This window comes from Melospiza melodia, chromosome Z, assembly GCF_035770615.1.
Source record: "Melospiza melodia melodia isolate bMelMel2 chromosome Z, bMelMel2.pri, whole genome shotgun sequence".
NCBI lineage: Eukaryota > Metazoa > Chordata > Aves > Passeriformes > Passerellidae > Melospiza > Melospiza melodia.
Genome location: NC_086226.1, coordinates 68,237,002 through 68,256,792, shown reverse-complemented (window position 1 = coordinate 68,256,792; position 19,791 = coordinate 68,237,002). Strand labels below are relative to the sequence as shown.

Below are 19,791 nucleotides of genomic sequence, written 5' to 3'. Positions count from 1 at the left end.
TGAAAAGATGTGTGTGTGTATAGTATTAAAATCAAAATGCTCTCAAAACTTTAACTTTTAACATAGCTAAAAGATTGCATAATTTAAGGGGAAAAAACCCACCTTTAGATTTCTTCCAAGACAAATTGTTCTGTTTCAGGTCTGCTAGCACAGTGCAATTTAACCTTAAGAATGCAGTCCTGCGGTATTTAATTACTCTGTCAAGACTGCTAAATGTTCTGGCATCAGAGCCTCTCTCAGCCTTTGCTGACCGAAAACATCAGTGAAACTCACTAGATTTAAACTTCCACACAGGATTCCCTTTTGCTCCTTAGATCAAATCCTTAGAACGTTAGATCACTGTTCTTTAATACTAGTGGATCTTAATTCTCTCACCTTCACAGCTCACTCTCCTCTGGTATTTTAATAGAGATTTTACACAACTCGTGCATACTTCATTGCTACCCAAGGACATTAGTTAATCAAAGAATTACTACAAAAAAGGGACGCTACAAAAATTTTTCTCTGCATGTAGCAGTGGTGAAGACAGGAACAGTCTCAATAGCTTTTATCTGTTGCACTGAACTCAGAAATCAAACTAGCAAGTCTCTTTTTCAGTATTTTGCTATTTTCCATTAAGTGTTTGAAGAGTTTTCAAGAGTACTATCCTTGGTAAAATTTCTTCAGGGTGCAGCAGCTGAACAGTTAAGTTAGAGGATAATTCCTTTACAATCAATCTTCTTGTAAATCTTAGTAGCAGTTCAAGACACCAAGTGAAATCACATTGCATAATGCCAAGAATTAATGACAAAGACTCGAAGAACACTAATGAACTCACAGCACAGCCCTCACTTCAAGTCTTTCTTTGCTACATACAGCACTTTTTGGAGTATTTGTAAAGCTGAACACTTAGTATTCACCCTTCTACTGAAGTTTTAAGTAGCTCTTCTCATCACACAACTTTCTACAGTAGGGTAGTCAACTGGGTGATGATGGCAAAATAGGACATCTTGTATTTATAGTCAAAGAATTTGTCAAATTCATTCCAATAGGAAGTTGGAAGAATGTCACACATTAAGCCTGTTTTTTTATTACATGCAGAGTTATAAAGGAGTGGGAACAAAACCTACAGATTTAAATCTTTAGATGAAATATTCCTTAAATTCCTATTCCCCTGACAGGTAATAATTACCCATGTAAACATCTCAATAATCCAAACAACTTCAGAGAAGGAAAACCTTATTAAATTTTACTTTTAAGCAGCTTTACACTAAGTAGAATACATCCACCTTATAAATGCTATCTTATAGAAAAAGACAACTCTAAGGCCTCTAGCCTGGACAAACTATTTTCCCCCCTCTCCAACACATACTTGCATACATGTCTACACATGTCTCATCAGCATTCTGTATTAAGAGACACGCCAGGTCGTGCATGCAGGGGTTCTGCCACTTCAAGCACTCAAAAGGGAGGAACGAGCACAGCATTACTGTCATCTTCAGGGCCCCCCTGGCAGCTACAATCCACAAAGGACTGTGTCCGTCATTAAGGCAGCCTAACACCGATGAAGAACAGTCAAAAATATTGTCCTGTGTCTTTCCTGTCTACATAAAAAGCTGCCTCCCACTCACCGCCCCGCATGTCTCTCAGCCAGTCCAGAGAGGCCTTTTGTTTTCCCACTCCTTTTTAGACAGTGAATCTTAAAACACTCTCTTGTTAATGCATAACTCTTTTACTTCACATTGAAAGATATTTCTGTTCAGATAATCTCACAATAAATTTACTTGGATCTTTTTTCTTTTCAGGAGGTTTTTCATTAAAAAAAACCCCTAACGAAGGGAAGGGGAAGCCATGGAGCACTTCTCATCTCCCAAGCAAAAGCCAAGAAAAAAGAACAGGCACTCCATTTTCTTAACCTTATGTGTAAATCAGTGACTCTCATAACCAGTTTGTTTCTCTGAGTTTTCCACATTTGGTAACAACTGATCTTTCCAGAATGAACCTAAATGAAAAAAAACTCACGGACAAGCAAGAAGGTAAGAAGAAAAATCACCCCAGGCATAAAACCCTATGTTTTTACTGTCTCTTAAATAGAACAGAGATAAACTTAACAGCAGCATCATCTTCCAAAACAGAAAATGTTTTACCTTTTATAAGATAAGATTGTTTCCACACTAAAGTTGCATAACTTAGTGAAGCCCAAACTTCACAGGCTATGTGCAGTACACATAAAAATGTTTACAGTGCAAATAAACCACAAATTATGCAATAAAGGGCACTGTATAATAATGGATGCATACCATCTAGCTGGATAGGGTTCACATATCTAACACACCCCTAAGTGGATTCACCAGCAGAGTATACACCCACCCTTAATATTCATTTAAATCAGAAAGCAATACAACAGCCACCAGGTTAGACAAGACTAAGACTGCTAATCCTTGCTTTGGAGTTATACACCTGAAAATTGGTTGAGATATTCTGCAAAAAATTCAGTAAAGTATTCCATGAAGCATTCCACAGGATCTTCTTTTAAAAAGGGGAAGAGGTAATAGGACTTTGTGTTGCTATCAATATTAAAAAACCCAACCCATAATCCGGCATTTTGCAAATCCACATTTTTCAATGCATTTCATTTCAAGGAAGTACTACGTGGCATGCCCTTAGGGATGACAAAAAATATATCCAATGACGTGCAGGCTAGGATAGAAGCTGAGGATCAGAGCTATCCGTCACAACCCCAATCCAGAGCATCACACATCAGGGTCAGGACAGTCAGCTTCCTCTGAGAAGTATTACACTGAGTTCAGTCACAATGTGAGGATACATCACACTGTGACTGAACCAGCAAAGTGGCTTCCAGTTTTATATACTAATGAGGAACAAACTTGAACCATCAATCTAGTAAAGTACTAAGCATTCCTGCACAAGTCCCAAAAATGCACAGAGAGCACAAACCCCTAATTTTTTTCTTTTGAAACCTAAATATACACTAGAACTCCTATTCAATGATTTTTCATATGAAGGTGTACATAAACATCTCAGTTACATTTTTTAAAGCTGAAAGTTATGGGTTAGATTCTGAATTTATCAAATAGGCTGGGTTTTTTTTTTTTTTTTTTTGCTTGGTTTGGGGTTTTTTTGGGAGGGTTTTTTTTGTTTGTTTGATTTTTGTTTTTGTCATTGACTTACCAACTCTGGACAAACAGGAACACTGTGGTCTATAAAGAGGAAGTAACCTCTGCAAAGGCCCTTTGATTGAGACCTCATAAGAGACTTCCTTCAGCCAAGACCTTCCTCCAGAGGCAGAAAACACCTTGGACATCAACCTGACCCTTTGCTCACCATTGCTCCCTGGCCGATCTGAGGAGCTACAAAATGCCTCACAGTAGGCTGGGCACTTCTGTTGCTTCACAGATAAATGCAGTAAGGTTTTGACCAGATGATCTTTAAGGTCCATTCCAACCCCTTAACATCCTATGATTCTGTGATCTTGGAAGATCTATCACAAAAAACTTGGCCTGAAACCCCACATCCAAGAGGGAAGATGAGAAAATAAAGGAACAAATAAAGGAGTAAAGCAGCTTTTGCACTCAAATCATGCCCACTGACACTGAAAGGTGTTGCTGAAGTTCAACACACCAGACTGGTAACTAGAGCCAGAATTTACTGAAAACACTAACAATCATCATTTAAAGATACTTTTCTCTAATTAAACAGAGATTTTCTTTATTTTAGCAAAGAGGCTATCATTTTGGCTTATGACAACTCCAAAGTTTCAGCTCTGCTTTAGCTGAAGATATCTAATGTACGAACAACTGAGTTTAGCCTCATTGCTCCATTTTCACCTTTTTTTTTTAAATGTGAAAATTTAATTAATCACTTAGCAAGGTGAAGGAGGATTAAAAGTTCAAATATGGCCAGCATGGAGTAAGTTACCACAACTCCCTTGAAGGGAACATTATGATTTGGGAGACCTGGCTTGATCTCCTCTAACCACCTCCTTTTTTTTTTGCCTACATAGTCAATAGAACTTCCATGAACCATCCTGGACATACAAGTAATGTTGGCCCAATCCAAGGCATTACACACCAAACAATACTACTGGAATACAAACAGATTCCCTTTCTCACGACCACACAAAAGAACGCTTCAAAAGCCCTGGAGCACAAAATTCATTTGCTCAATTTTCCCCTTAAGTAGAAAATGAGAGAGGACTGAGGACAAGACATCTGCCAGAAACACACAGGGAGCTTTCAGCAGATAAGCATCTGTCCATATCTTTCATCCACTGTACTTGTGTGCCATGAGCCCCCATTTTTTACAAAGCAGTATTTAAGTTTCAAATAGTATAATCCACTTTATTAAATCTTATGAATACACTACAGGTAAGACACTATTGCCAATACTGGTATTTTTTGTTTCAACTGTCTTTCAGTGCTCTGCACTGCTTTTTAGAGCACAAATGTTTTTAGAGGGGAATTTTATTTCATGTCTCAAACATGCTTCTAGTTAGAAGGGAGCCAATGCCCAAGTGATTAGATAGCAAACACTGCTGTTTAATGAGGAAGAATGAGCTAGTTGGAACATACATTGCCTTCAGGCACCAACACCTGTGAAACATGTTCAAAAGCCTGCATTTCCTGACAATTTTATTAATCTACTCTCTCAGAATTTCAGAGCTCAATTGCTCAAATAAGTATCCTCGGTCTTCTGTTATTGGATTAAAAAAAGAAATGAGAAAAGTAACTCTTAAGATTTATTTCTATAAATTTTAGAAACTGAATTTAGTAAACAAGTGTGTGAGGAGTTGTAACATAAAAAGAATTTGGAATACCAAACATTAGAGATGTAAAGACCAGAGCCCTAGAAATAGAGTAATTAATAGATAACCAATAGTTATTTCAGCATTTCACTGTAAGGATTTTTAAAAGGGACAAGTAGCACCATAAAACTTGAAGTACTATTAAGGAAGTTACACCATCTTTCAGAAAATGAGGAAGCAGACTGTATTCAAACAACATGCAATATTGCATTTCTTCAACTAAGGTATATAACAATTCCTCAGTTAAAGCAATTCAACTGTACATATAAAGTGTTAAGTTGATTAGGAAAATGTAATTTTCTATACTTAATCTAACTCTAAATATAAATACTACAAAGAACCATTTACTACATTAAATCCTTGTTTATTCTACTGACATTGGCTGAATGCTTGTTGCACCTGTCAAACAAATCAGGAAGCCAAAACAGTTCAGTTTCTTTAAATTATTTTAACCCTACATACCTTTATAGTCTTAGTTTGAAGTCTCAATCCATTCAGGGTATTGATAGCTTTTTCAGCATCCTTGGGGTCAACGTAGTTCACAAAACCATAACCCAAGCTCTGTCCTGATTAAAAACATAAAAGGGTTTTAAATCATTAGTACTGCAGTGCCACACAATGAATAGCTAATTACTTGTAACCTACAGACACACACTGAGCAAATATTGCTTATATTGAAGAACAACTCCCACTCCAAAGCATCACAACCTCTAAATTTTCTACTAACACTGGTAGATTTCAAGTACCTTCCTCTGTTGTGATCAACATAAAAATTACTACATTCAAATTTAATGCAAGACTTAAAAACTGATATTCCTACTGAGCCTACTAAGAGTAGGTTCAGAAGTCCATTATGATCTGTTTGACACTACAGAATGCGCAGAAGCATCAAGTTTAAAGTGATATCAGGAATCCACTACTTAAACTTTTTTATAGAACAGAAGTAGTATAGTGGCAAAATTCTGGACTGCTTGAAAATGAAGTACATTTGAAAGTCACTCAATGTCAGAATTTGAGCCAAATAAGAAGCCAAAAAAATTTACAGATATTATTCATACACTACATAGAGCCTTTCAGTAACAAGTAGTTTAAGGGCTCATTTTGTTCCAACATTCAAAACAAAAGGTACAAGTATCTGATCAAGAACTAACTATCAGCCAAAGGTGCAGTATTATTTTCAGGGTTTTTTAGTGCTGGAAATTCAGATGACAGTGGGACATAAAGCATTTTTCATTAGTTCTTATCTCTAAACAACAGCCCCCTTTCTAATCATTAATTTTGCCTAAACACTTGAGTTTAGCAGTAGTCCTCTTTTGACAACTTCAAAACCTACAGTACATTATCCCTACTAACTAGCATCCTACTTTAGAAGTACTTTCAGCGCATAAGAATGCAAATAGGTGGAAAATTTTAACATAGTGAAAAGATATACTTCGCAAGAATACTATCCTTTATTAGCATAAATCTTTACAGCTCCCATACACTGAGGTGGTTTTAATTTGTTGGTTTGAGATTTTTGGGTTTAAGACACCAAAACAAGATAAAATAAAATTGTCAACAAGCCATAGGGAAGCATCCAACATATCTAATTCACAAAATGCTAGTTAGAATGATTAGCTTGGGTACACAACATTACATAAAGCACAAATGGCATATTCATTCATTGTCCAAGAGAGACAGAATAGAATTCATGCTTTATCAAATTCTTGTATGGTATCTATACAGTATGCATTTAAAAGTATGTAATGCAAAAAAACCAGCAGGAAATTTTGCATTTATTTAAATACCATAAGAGGGTTTACTAACTAGTCATTAGTTAGTAATGCTATCACTGGCATTTACAATTTTGCACCTATTATGCCTACCATGGCACCAAAGGTCAGAGGACACCACCACCCCACTCCCCAAAGCTACCTGCATTCTCTCATATCTCCTCCTCAAAGCACCTCAGGCAAACATAAATTGTCTAGATGGATCTGTGAACAGGTTAATACACACATTAACAGAGAATCCAAACCCCAACAAGACAGAAGACTGAGCACCTGCTCTAGAGAACCCTGTTCTGAGCAGGAGGTTAGACTCCATCATCTTCATGCCTTTAGCCTCAGCAGTTGTCATGTTTCTGTAACAAACCATATGGAAACACCCAAAAGCATTTATCTATTCATTTACAGCTCTGCCTAGATACTGCTACATTTCTAATCCTAGAAGCCTTTTTACTTATTAGTTTGATTACAGTAGAGCAATTTCTGTACCTGTCACCTCCATCACTCCCACTGTGTCTGCACTGTCTGCAGAAACTCTTCCCAGCAGCATCTTACAAAAGAGGAATCTTTCTTTTTGTACATTCATTTTATGTGATGTGTTATCTACTAATACAGAAATGCTGATTTCAGGTGTTTGTTATTAATCTCCTGAGGAGCCCTCTTAAATGAGAACTTTAAAAGATGTTAAAATCTCAAAGTGAAAGAAAGGTACTTCATACAGGATGTTCCCAATACAACACTAATTCCAGATCTAACAGAAAAAGATGGGAAAAAATTATTTCTCTTGTCCCTCTCTGTTGATGTGTTCTGCTTTACACATAAAAAACACCCAAACTGCTACAGATAAAGAGCTTACCTAGCTGTTACAAAGGATTCAATTCATGACCATTCTTTTGGAGACACTCTATTAGTTGAATTTGATAAATACTAGGACACTAGCCTTGAAAGGTGCACTAAAAAAACACAGTAATTTATTCAGAACAAGTCTGAAATATGTTATGGAGTTTTATTCTATGATTTTACAATTAAAGAAAAGCTTTCACCATGAGAATGGTAGAACACTGAAACAGACAACCTGAGGGGCTGTAAAGTCTCCGTTCCTGGAGATACTCAAGAGCCTAAATGGACATGGACCTGAGCAACTTGCTGAAGGAAAATCTGCTTGAGAAACACAAAATGACTCGATTATTTCCAGAAGTTCTTTTCACCCTCAGTGAATCTGTAAATGGGATTCTATTTAATTCAGTTTTGTTTTACTCAGGTTATCACCTAAAATTCCAAAGTGTTCTCTAAAATCCTCATTTATTTAGAAAGATTAAAAAAATGCAAAACTTAAACATTAAAATTTTGCCTGAAGATTAGTGGTTTAATTAAACAATAGCAATGATTGAGAGCCAAAAATCAACATCTTCAACAGCACACAAGAAAGATAAATGTTGACTTTGAACAAGCAATGCAAATAATTGTAAATCAAACCTGATTTCCGGAATCAGTGTTTGAGGAACCACACTTACATCTTCCTGCTTATATTAACCTCTTGTTAAGTGGTTTGTCAGTTCACAGACAGATGGCTGAGCTCCAGAAAATTCAGACAAGCATTAATACAATGCAGTGGAAGCAGCTATTCCAAACACCACATTGGATATCTCATTCCCAGCTATGTCTGACAGGTGGTGGGAAAATAGTAAGTGGGTTACAAGGAAGAACTGCATTTCTAAGTGACAAGAACTTCACTTATTCAAGTACCACTATGGCAGCAACTACTAAAGAGAAGTCTCATCTTATTGTGGGTTTCAGACAGAGACCACCACATCCACCATGCACAAATTTTACTCAAATAAAATTAGAGGCAACTGGCATGGGTAACTCAAACTAGTTCTCCTTCTGTGCAGTTTTTTCCTCATTCCTCATTGTCCAAACATTTGCTTTCAAGATAAAAGGAGGAGAGGCTAGATTTAAACCAAATCACTCACCACTTAGGATGTTTTAGAGGAACTTCAGTATTTAATGAATGTTATAAGTAGCTGTATTGCCTGAAGATAAGAACTGGACTGAACAATGACAAAACTGGACTCTTTCATCTGTACTTCTTCCACACCAAACTCCATTTGCCAAGACAGCAATGTCCGGCAGAACACACATTTGCTTAAAAAAAGATTATGTGTCTGAGTCTGTAAAAAGGTGACAGAACAAAGAAGGTAAATCTATAGCTACCCATAAGTTAAACAACCCCCACACTTGAATGTGTATCAAAAAGCTGCTTAGTCTCCTACTAAGACAGAGTCAACTCCACTAGGCTCTTGCCTTGGCTTTGTGTCCCAATTTGTGATTCATGACGCTGTCTGGAAAAACTCTAACACCTCTTCAAGTCAGCTATCCTGGTGCTCTGCCTGACACTATGTGTTTAGCTATTTTGAATAACCAGTTTTACTTTTTGAGGATCTTTGAAATTAAGGCCTACTCAGCCTTAACAGACAAGAGACTACCTGTGTCATTAGTTCTTTATCTCATAACTCAGATCTACAAGTATTATTAAATTTAGATTATCCCAAATAAAGGAGTGCAAAGAGTTTCTTATTTAACTATCAGTTGACCTTAATCTCCTGGACAGTCTGTGTGGGTACTTCACAAACCTGCTTAAAGATGTTTCTGTAAACTTCCTGCTAGATTTTATGCTTTCGACACTAAGCATATTAGACAACATAGTGGAGAAAAATCCTGACAGTTAGTTAAATGATTGGTAAAAGTCACCTGGGTTAGGAAAAGTAAAAATGATTAAATGACCAGAAAGGAATGAGGAAATAAATGGGGAAAAGCAGTCTGACTTGAATTTCCTTCACAAAAATCTGAAAAACCAAAAGCCACACAAAAATCTGAAAAACCAAAAGCCGCATTGTGGAAATAGTGCATCTCACATGCCTCTACTTTGTTATTCTAACAAAGAAGTTAGAATAAAAGCTATGATTTGAAAGTTCACATTGGAGGGTCACAATTATTACTAATGTTTTATGTAGCAGACACTTGAAACAATGTCAAATTCAAGCACAAGTGGCAAAAAAATTTTCAGTTAGGCATTTCCTTGAACCTAGACATACTATATCCATTAGTGATTGACAAATGTTCGGTCCTTGTGGCCTACAAGAAAAAGTGCAGAAAACGCTATGCTATTCAGTTTAACAGGGGAAACAGTTCAATTTTTATTGCATGTTTTTGAGCTTCATAAATATGACTTGATCAACATGCATGATGTCGCAAATTAAACAGTAATTAATCAGATAATGCCAAGTTGCTTTTTGGCACTATAGTCAATAGATGGAATGGATTTTGAGAGGGGAAGGGCAAAAAGTTATTTCAAACAATTTAATTCTAATCAGTCTAATCAGACTGCTCAAGAGACTGATTGGACATTCAAGTGTACATCAGAAAAGCATAAATGAAGTAATTATTACCATTAAAAAACAAGTAATGAACACACTAATTCAGTATTTAGGAAAGGAAAGCAGACAGACTTCACAAGCACCTATCACCAAAAGATCAAAAAAGTTTCAAGTTGAAGTAACTAAATAGGAAATCATAGCTATGGTCACAGTGCTCCTGCATTTACTATTGTGCCTTGAAAGATGACTTTTTTAGCTTCAAAAATACACAGACTAATTCACAATACTTATCAGAGAAGAAACACAAATGAAGTAGTTGTATTTTACCCAAGTTGTTTCATAAATATTTCCTATAAACTATAAATAATGCACACAGCTGTAAAAGCCCAAAGAAAATCCTCTGCTTCAGAACAAATAGATGTTATCCAGAGAGAAAAGAGGTCATGTAAAGTAGATGTGATAGAGGTGACATTTATCCATTTTTAATGTTTTGCATTTAAAGGTAGCAGCAACATTCCTTAAAGTGGGATAGGACCCTCTCTGAAAGGTAAAGAATTAAATCTGGCCAGGGATGTCAAAGCAAACGAGAAAAGCATCTACACGGGAAGTTGGTGAAAGAAAAGGTTAGGAAAATGTGGGTCCTCTGTAGAACAGGAAGATGACCTGGTTATCAGGGATATAGAAAAGTCTGAGGGATACTGAACAACTTTTCTTTCCTCAGTCTTCACCAGCAAGTGCTCCAGCCACATTGCCTAAGTCGTAGAAGGAAAGAAGGGACTGGGACAATGAAGAATCACCTACTGTACAAATGCATCAGGCTCAAAACCATCTAAGGAACCTGAAGGTGCACAAGTCTGTAATACCTGGTCAGATACATCCATGGGTTTCCTAAGGGAACCGGCAAAGGAAATAGCTAAACCACTATCCACCATATTTAAGAAGCTGTGGCAGTCTGATGAAGTTCCCCCTAAGTGGAAATGTGGAAACGTAACCTCCATTTTCAAAAAGGGAAATAAATACAGTAGGGGAACTACAAGCTTGTCAGTCTCATCTCTGGGCATGAAATCATGAAGCAAATCCTCCAATTATAGTAAGACACAAGGAAAACAGAGGTGACAACAGCCAGCATGGTTTCACTAAGGGCAAACTGCCAGACAAACTTGGTGACCTCCTACAACATGGCTGAAGTGTTGGTGGGTGAGGGAAGAGTTACTGATGTCATCTACCCACAGTTACTCAAAGCATTTGATACTGTCCCACACAACATTCTCGTCTGTAAGCTGGAGAAACAAGGATTCCATGGTGGCTGAGGAATTGGCTGAACGTTCACATACCAAGAGCTGCAGCCAATGTCTCAATGCCCGAGCAGACACCAAGGACAAGCAGCAAGTAATATTCTATGGGGCCACTACCGGGACTGTCTCTGTTTCACTCTGTCACCAACACGGACCACGAGATCAAGGGTGCTCTCAGCAAGTTTGCTGACACCACTGAGCTGCATGGCACCATCGATACACCTGAGGGAAGGGGTGCCATCCAGAGGGATCTGGACAGCTTGAAAGGTGCGTGCATCTGTGATAACCTCATGAAGCTCAACAAGGCCAAGTGCAAGGTCCCGAACCTGGGTTTGGGGAAATCCCAAGGACAAACACAGGGTGTGCAGAGAATGGAGTGAGTACAGGCCTGCTGAAGAGGACATGGGGGCTCTGGAGGATGAGAGGCTGGACATGACTCAGCCATGGGCACTCGCAGCCCAGAAAGCCACACAAGTCCTGGGCTGTATCTAAAGCAGTGTGGCCAGCAGGGCAGGGAGAGGATTCTGCAGAACCTCTTCTGTGAGGATGAGCTAAAAAAACAGGGTTTGTTCTCCCTGGAGAAGAGAAGGCTCTGGAGAGATCTTACAGCACCTTCCAGTACCTAAAAGGAGCCTAAAAGAGAGCTGGAAAGTGACATTTTACAAGGGCATGTAGTGATAGGACAAGGGGTAATGGCTTTAAACTGGAAGAGGGAAGATTTAGATCAGGTGTAAGAAAGAAATGCTTTACTCTGAAAACAGTGAGACACTGGAACAGGTTGTCCAGAAAAACTGTGATGCCCCATCCTGAGAGAAGTGCAAGAACAGTCCGGATGGGGCATTGAATAACTTACTCTACGGGAAAGTGTCCATGTCCAAGATCATCCCTGTTTGATGATCTTTCATGTTCTCTTCCATGACAAACTATGTTATGTTTCTAAGAGTTCAGTTATCTCAACTGTTAATTTTGCCTGAAAGTGTTCAGTAACTATATGATATACAATAAAAGACTTGAAAGGTAGATGAATACAACTTTTAGCCTAACAGTAGTTAAATAAGCCCTTTCAAGAGAGGTGGAGTCCCTCACAAATACACAATGAACTTAAATGCTGCCTTTTCAGCAGTCCTGCAACATTTCATAGCTCTTGAGAAAAATGGATATTGCTTTCTGCCTAACACCAGCTGATTGGTACAGTAGTTTTATTTCATGACTGCTTAAAACATCCTGGTATTCCACTAGGTCTTCTCTGAAGCTTTTTTGGGCACAAATTTCAATAGGTTTGACCCTAGACATTTCTGGACTATACAAAGCCTGGTTCTGATGCTTCCTGCTGTCTAGCTGTCTACTAGACCTGTGTTCTCATAACTACCCTCTCTAAATAGCTGCTGTTGAAAGATAATTGTCCTGCATGCATATCTGAGAAGCTCTGTCTTCCCCGACAGAATCTAGAGCCAGTGCTGTAGAACTTCTTTGCCTGAGCATGCAGCTGGTACCCTTTTTCCCCCCAACACTGCTCCACTAGTATACAGTGGTATTATTACCAGATAACTAGCAGGTGCTCAAAGGGGAGCTATTTCAGCACTAGAAGATGCACTAGAAGCTTCCACTGCTGCATTTCTTCCCACAGGCAACCATTTGCATCATTTCAACACACACTTTCTACCTGCGTCAACCAGAACAGCCCTTTGACAATGCAGCACAATTCTGGAAGTCTGGGACACCCACCACATGAGGGAGTCCTTGGCTGCCGTTTCCCATCACAGCTAAGGAATTTCTGGTGAAAGGGCTGAGCAAGATAGCTTTTGGAAGCAATTGTTGATTACATTACCAGAGTATCCAGATAATCCTGCATCTTAAGTGGAATTCTTAAATGTTCCTGTAATGTCTGAAGGTCAAACAAAACAAATAATTAACAGTATCAGGTAATAATTTTTTTTCCACAAAAACCAGAGTCATGACAAATTCTACAATCAGTCAAGCTCTCAAAACCTCTTCAGAAGGTACTGATCAAATAAGACAAAATGAGTTCTATGAAATATACTGTTTCATTTTATGGAGCAAGAAGAGCTCTCATTGTCAGGTAAAAGTAATGTAAGAAAAGCAGTCCCTAATTGAATTCACTAATTGATATGTCTATTGGAATTCCATCCCAATAGGCATATCAAACAAAAAAGGAAAAAAAAAAATCTCCCAAAATGTTTACAACCTCATTAATAGTACATTTTAAAATTAATACACAACACCTTTTATACCATTATGAAGTATAAAACAAATTTCAAGGTCTAACACAAAAATTAATCACAGACTAATCATACTCTGGAAAATTAGAAGTCTGAATAGGAAATAACACATTCATACATTTCCACAGGATAACCAAAAATTATTGATAAGCATACATTAAAAAATTTGGATTTTTCTACAATAGTCACCATACCATCATTTCAGACATATAAGGCTATTTCAATTTCTGCAAAAAAGATCTTATTGCAAAAGACTAAGTTATAGGAATATAACCAGTAAGAACTTCAATATCACAGAAGAAATTACAGGTAAAAAAACCTGTCTTGAAAGAAACTCCAAATGGGACATACTATTTGCATCAATATCACATGAAGAACAAAACTCTGAGGTTAATAAAGGAACTAAAATTCATTGTCTACAATGAATTTCTACCGAAACAGAACTCATAGGAACTCCAGAAGAGCGAGGATCTTATTTCTTTTTGTAACTTAACTTCAGCTACACACACATCACCTTCAGTGTTTAACTCCTCCAAAAACTGTCATCCAGACCTTGACTGAAAGAGAATAGTCCATTTTCTAGTGAACAGTAGTGTATTTTCTGCTTCCAGCCTGTAAGTCGTCATTTCACAAGCAGTGTTTTCAATAAACTACACTGTATTTAAAGTCACAAACTTCTGTCTCAGTGTATGAAGTTAACTGGCAAAGATCCACTAAACCAGTGCAAGAAAAAGCCAGTTTCATATTTTTGTAATCAGGACTGAGTCAAGTTCACAGAAACTTGGCATTAGGTTTTATTCTGCCTTTCATCACTCCGAAGGTTGTATGCACTGGTGGAAGAACGCTGTTAAAAGAAACATCTCTGACAACATATGAAGACCATATATGAATCTGTTATTAGAATGCATCTCACAGACTCAGAAAATTTTTGCAAGTGTCCTAAAATTTCAGAGTGAAGATATGTTCCATGACCAATACAAAAAAGTGGCACTACAGAAAACCCACAGGATTATGTAAAGATCAACCTAAAAGCTGCAAGTAGTAGCTATGCAGTCCTGAAAGCAAGCGTGGCCATAGAAAAGATAACACTACTAGACTCCAGCCCAACTTCAGAAGCATGAAAAGCTTAACAGAGTTTTAGAAAGTAAAAACAGAGTACAAAACATTCAACCCTTTTGTCTGTGTGGATTTGCAATTTAAGACATCAGAATGCTCTACAATGTGGCAGAGGGATCCTGCAGAGTGACAACCCCACAGAGGACTTGTGAGCCAAGACAAAGCATCATTCAGTTGGCACCAGCTCTTTAACAAAAAAGTTTCCTCATCTTCCTAAGCCACTACTGCCATCTGTGATTAATGCCACGGAGACTACCACAGTATTATCTTGACACAGAATAAGGCCAGGAGCACACACTCAGATACACAACTCAATTAAGTGCAGCACTGTATCTGAAACTCCCTACGTGGCTGTGGTCCAACAAGAAGAGCTAAATGCCTAAGTAGAGGATACCGTCAACCTTTCTATTTACTCAATGTAAGTTACTGTTCAAGTTTCAAACTATATTTTACTTTGCATTAAGGCTTGAACTGAATTTTAAAAGCAGCTTAGCAAAATAAGGGAACCTGCATAAGTCATTGGGCAATCCCTAATTTAATTTCAGTTTGCTTATAGTTCCAGCAGATGGATTCTATTTACTGAACACACAAGTCATACATCACTGAGCAGGTGAGGCTGGGAAGCTTGTAAGAAAACACCTGTAAACTATGATCACTACTAGATTTTAGTATTCGATACTCCAATGCCTTTCTCCCAAACCATTTCTCAGCTATTGATCTCAATCTGGAATAATGATGGTTGAAGAAAGAATGAAAAGGATCAAACATTGATCAATGTATTTGACACACAGCAAGTAGTTTGCATCTAATCTCAGCCAAATTCAGCTCCTTGTTAATTTGGTACCATCCTTCTGCATTATAACTTATGGTTCTTCACATGTGAGGAACATCATCATCTGGTGCTTCATCAACTTAAGCCTGTTGTTACTGGATACAAAAGTGATGGGGCAGCTCTGGTTCTTCCCTGCAGCACAAGGAGAAAGTTTATGCTGGGTGGGTACCATGGATGCTAAGCATTACATGAGCCCAATAAAAGATGTTCAGCAAGCCAGAAAAGACATCAGCTGAAAGTTATTAACAGAGATCCACCATGTCCAAATAGAAAATCTCAACGTCGGAAAGTGTGGTTGAAAGCAGAACTGCATGGAAAGGTGCATGCTGTTGCACAGGCAAAAGAAATCCTATGGACACTACACAAGGAGGGACACTGAGAATCATGCCCATTATTGCCTTGGGTTCAAATATAACAAAAAATACGACAGCCAAAACCTACTTCAAATAATGCAGACTGAAGACACCCAGACATTCTTAAAAACTAGCCTGTCATATTACAAGGAGAAGATCCTTACCACTCCAAGGTGAAATAATACCATGGAATTTGCCAAACCAAATCCTTTTCAGAAAGCTAGCTATACCCTTTAATTTATACCACTATTAATAGTAACATGTTCCAGGCAATTCAGTTTTGTCTTTTGCAGTCAATTTACTCCTTGTCAGTAATACAGCCAGCAGTGCTAAATATTCTGTCTTATTGTGTCCACCTAGTCATCTTAAATAAGCAAGTGGATGTGAAGCACTTTGTTCTACTCCTGGGGTTTCAAAACCTGTGGTAATGTGCTCACCCAAGAAAAAATATGGCATGACACTTTGTTGTGGTTTAAACCCAGCTGGCAATTAAGAACACACAGCCACAACTAACAACACTCCCCCTTACATCCTGGTCAAAAAGGGGAGAAGAATTTTAAAAATAGCTCACCAGTGAAGACCAATTTAGTAATTTAAACAAAGTAACATGCAATACCACTAATAAAAGGAAATAAAGGAGAGAAACCCTGAGGAAAATAAGTGATAGACAAAAAAACTGCTCATCATCATCCACTGGCTTATACTAAATCCTATCCTTGAACTGTGAGCACCCGTTTCAAATGACTTGCCCAGTTTATAATTTGGGCATGAGGTTCCATGGACTGGAATAAACATCCTTGGCCAGTTCAGGTCCCTAAAACGCCAATGGCTCCCACACATGCTCACTGGCACAGCACGAAACAGTGAACAGTCTCTAATTCAGGGTAAACACTGCTCAGCAACAGCCAAACCATCAGTGTGTTATCAACATTATTTTCATACTGATTCCAAAGCACAGCTCTCTACCTACTGCTAAGAATAAAGGAACTCTCTCTCAGCCAAAATCAGGACACACCTGAACTTGCAGCCTTTTTTCCCAAACGTCACAAAAATACATACTACCTTGGAACTCCTGTTTTGGTTTTTTGTCCAGGTTTTTACCTAATACTTTATCTCAGAATTTTGAAAGATATCCTGAAATGTGCCATGATCTTAAGTTTGAAAAATATTTCCCCCCTCTAGGGAGCTTTTTTCATAGGTTAACTACTGATGCTACTTTATCACATGCCTGGGTTTTGGATTTTTTCTGATTTTTAGTGCTGAAAGAAAATGTGTAGAAAAATGATAACTTGTCCTCAAAACAATTTTTTTCCCTAGTGGAGGTCTCAACTGTCAACTCAAAAAATATGTGCTTGAAAGTATGTCCAAGGGGAGCACATTTTTTTCAATTTTAACAGCTGTAATTCAAAACAAGAACAACTGCTAATCTGCAGTACTAAGTAGCTGGAAAAAGCCATTTCCTTTTGCAGTTGCTAAATGGACATAGGAAAAAAATACACTGAGAAAAGCTGAAGTTTTTGTTATTTGAAACTGAACTATGTCTCCACAGCAATTAATTCCTACATGAACAGAGAGAATATCTTCCATAAGTAAGTGTGGCTTTTTTAGTTTAGAAGGTGATGGGGAAGAGTGGGGAGCCTAAATAATCAATGCATCTTACTACAGATGCAAGACTTCATTGTGCAGCTGCAAGTGTATTTCAAAAAGGGCTTTGGTTTAATATGCACAAAGCTACCACAAAGACTATGAAAAAAACCTCCTCTACAATAGATCCAGAAACTCAGAAGACGGGAAAGAATTCACATTACAAACCTCCTTCTGTTTTAGTAAATGCTGCTAGATGCCTGAAATAACCAAAGGTAAAAAATAAAGTAATTGCAGCAACTGGTAAATAGCACAAAAATTTTGAAGATAATATGGCTGTGTCCTTGATAACTGTGGGAATTAGTAGATTTACAAAAAAAAAAAATTAAAGGAATCCTAAAATGAAATACAATATCTCAGCCCTCCCAGTTATTTTCTCTTTACTGTGGATTAAAGTATTAGGTCGCTAAAACCACAGGCTTGTATAGTTTTCTTCTGCGGCATTCTACAGCTTTCTATTTCCATTCTGACTTGACATACTGCAGGAAGAAAAATTCCACAGAGAATAGTATAATAAGCCCTCTTCTGCAGTTGTACACAGAAAACCACAATGGCAGTCCGGCAAATTTTCACAGCAAGAGCTGCCAGTTGAAGTACCATGATAAAAGAAAATCAAATGCAGATATACATATATTTTATAGAAAATAAACACATGCAGCTAGAAAGTTTCTTGCATGAATTTTGAAGTGTTGCTTCTGTAACACGATATACTAGCTGCTTCAACACATAATGGACCAACCATGAACCTACTGGAACCATTTACAGCTTGAAGTCTTATTAATTACCACTCACAGCTTGTGGAGGCTGAGAGGAAGTACCTACTTTCTGCAGGGATATCCAGGTCACTATAATCCACATGACATCCTTGGAGTGAAAGAGCTTCAGGGTGTACAGGTCACTTACATCACTACCCAGACTGAGGCAGACATCACGGAAACATACCTTCATTATTATAAATACTCTGCTCTAATCTCACAGCACAGTCACCCTAAAAAGCAGTTATGCCATAAGAGCTTCAAGTTACAAAAGGTCTCTCTCACACACCAGCTTCCACTAGAATCAACATTTACTCGAACAGCTGGCCCAGGATCACTAAGATATAACAGCAACATATACTACATACAGGTATGAAAGAGTAAATAGTGCAAGATACACCAAACCGGCAGCCTGGGACTCCCAGTGTGGAAGCAAAGAACCTTACCCTAGCACACTAGACAGCCCACACCACTACAGCACCAATGCCAGTTTGCAAATCTCAATGCTTTCACAAGCTTCTTGTGAATTATGGCAACCACTGACAAAAGTGAATGGTAATCTGTTTGCAGTAAGGTGCAAGATAATGTATATTGCAATTATCTCCATCAAAAAGCTCAGTGTTTGCTGAAAACAGTGACTTAGTGATCAGAAAGGTCCCTAATTGTATTTAGTCATATAAAAATAATTAAATTTTTAAAATATCAAGTTCTTGCTTATGCTAGATATCAAGATCAACACATTAATTCAAGTTAATATATGATGAATAATCATTTTAAAAACAGCTTGTTTCCACAAAGTTGGTGCTCTGAGTGAACCCCTGGCAGGTTTAGTCAAACAGGCCTTTTCTACCTCTTTTACTTGTAAAAACAAAGCCTGTGAACTTCTGAAAGGTCAAAACAGTATTGTGTCTGTGTAACATGAAAGTATCATGAAAGTACAAAGACATTAAGTGCTATCTTGAGTAACACAAGCTGAAACAATTTCCTTCATCCTCACCTGTTTACATGACTCATTTCCAGGAGACATGTGCAGTGCAATAAATGATGCTGTTTACTATGGAAAGGTACAGTAAATGCTGCTAAATACTTTTCGGTAATATTAAAAAGCCATCGGAAGTATAAAACACCACAGAATTGCCTGGGTTGAAAGAAACCCTGAAGACCATACAGTTACATCCCCTCAGCAGATTTAAGATGTTAGCTATGCTCTGGATCCAGACATAAAGCTGGTTTGAATCTTAACTCTTCCAGAATTATCCCTTCAGGATGGTACTTCAAGCACCCAGGCTGGCTAAGTAAGCCAATACTCTGCTGCTGCACTTTTCTCCAACAAGCACACAAAGTTCAAACTCATTTTATTAACTTTGTGCTATAACTCACCAAGTCCCTAGGACATATCAGAAACTGCATTTTAACATCAGCAGAGCTCAAAACAAACTTGAAAATTTAAAAGATGATTTTATAATCAACGCTCCCTTGCCCCAGAAGATCTATGCTTCAAGGTCTTGAGCAAGATGGTCCAGAGAGCACTTGGTCATAACAGAAAAATACATATAAATTAATATAAATAGAAATTTGCCTCCAATCTCATTTGGCTTCTATTCTTAAT

General features: G+C 37.8%; 1 protein-coding gene across 10 annotated transcripts in view; it reads right to left on the bottom strand.

The window, feature by feature from the left end:
* ELAVL2 (ELAV like RNA binding protein 2) overlaps nt 1-19,791 on the bottom strand; it is an 89,361-nt gene that overhangs the window by 16,592 nt on the left and 52,978 nt on the right. For all 10 annotated transcript variants that reach the window (XM_063181450.1, XM_063181445.1, XM_063181442.1 and 7 more), the window contains one exon: nt 5,267-5,370. In XM_063181450.1, coding sequence (XP_063037520.1) covers nt 5,267-5,370 — 104 coding nt within the window. The remainder of the gene's footprint in view (nt 1-5,266; nt 5,371-19,791) is intronic.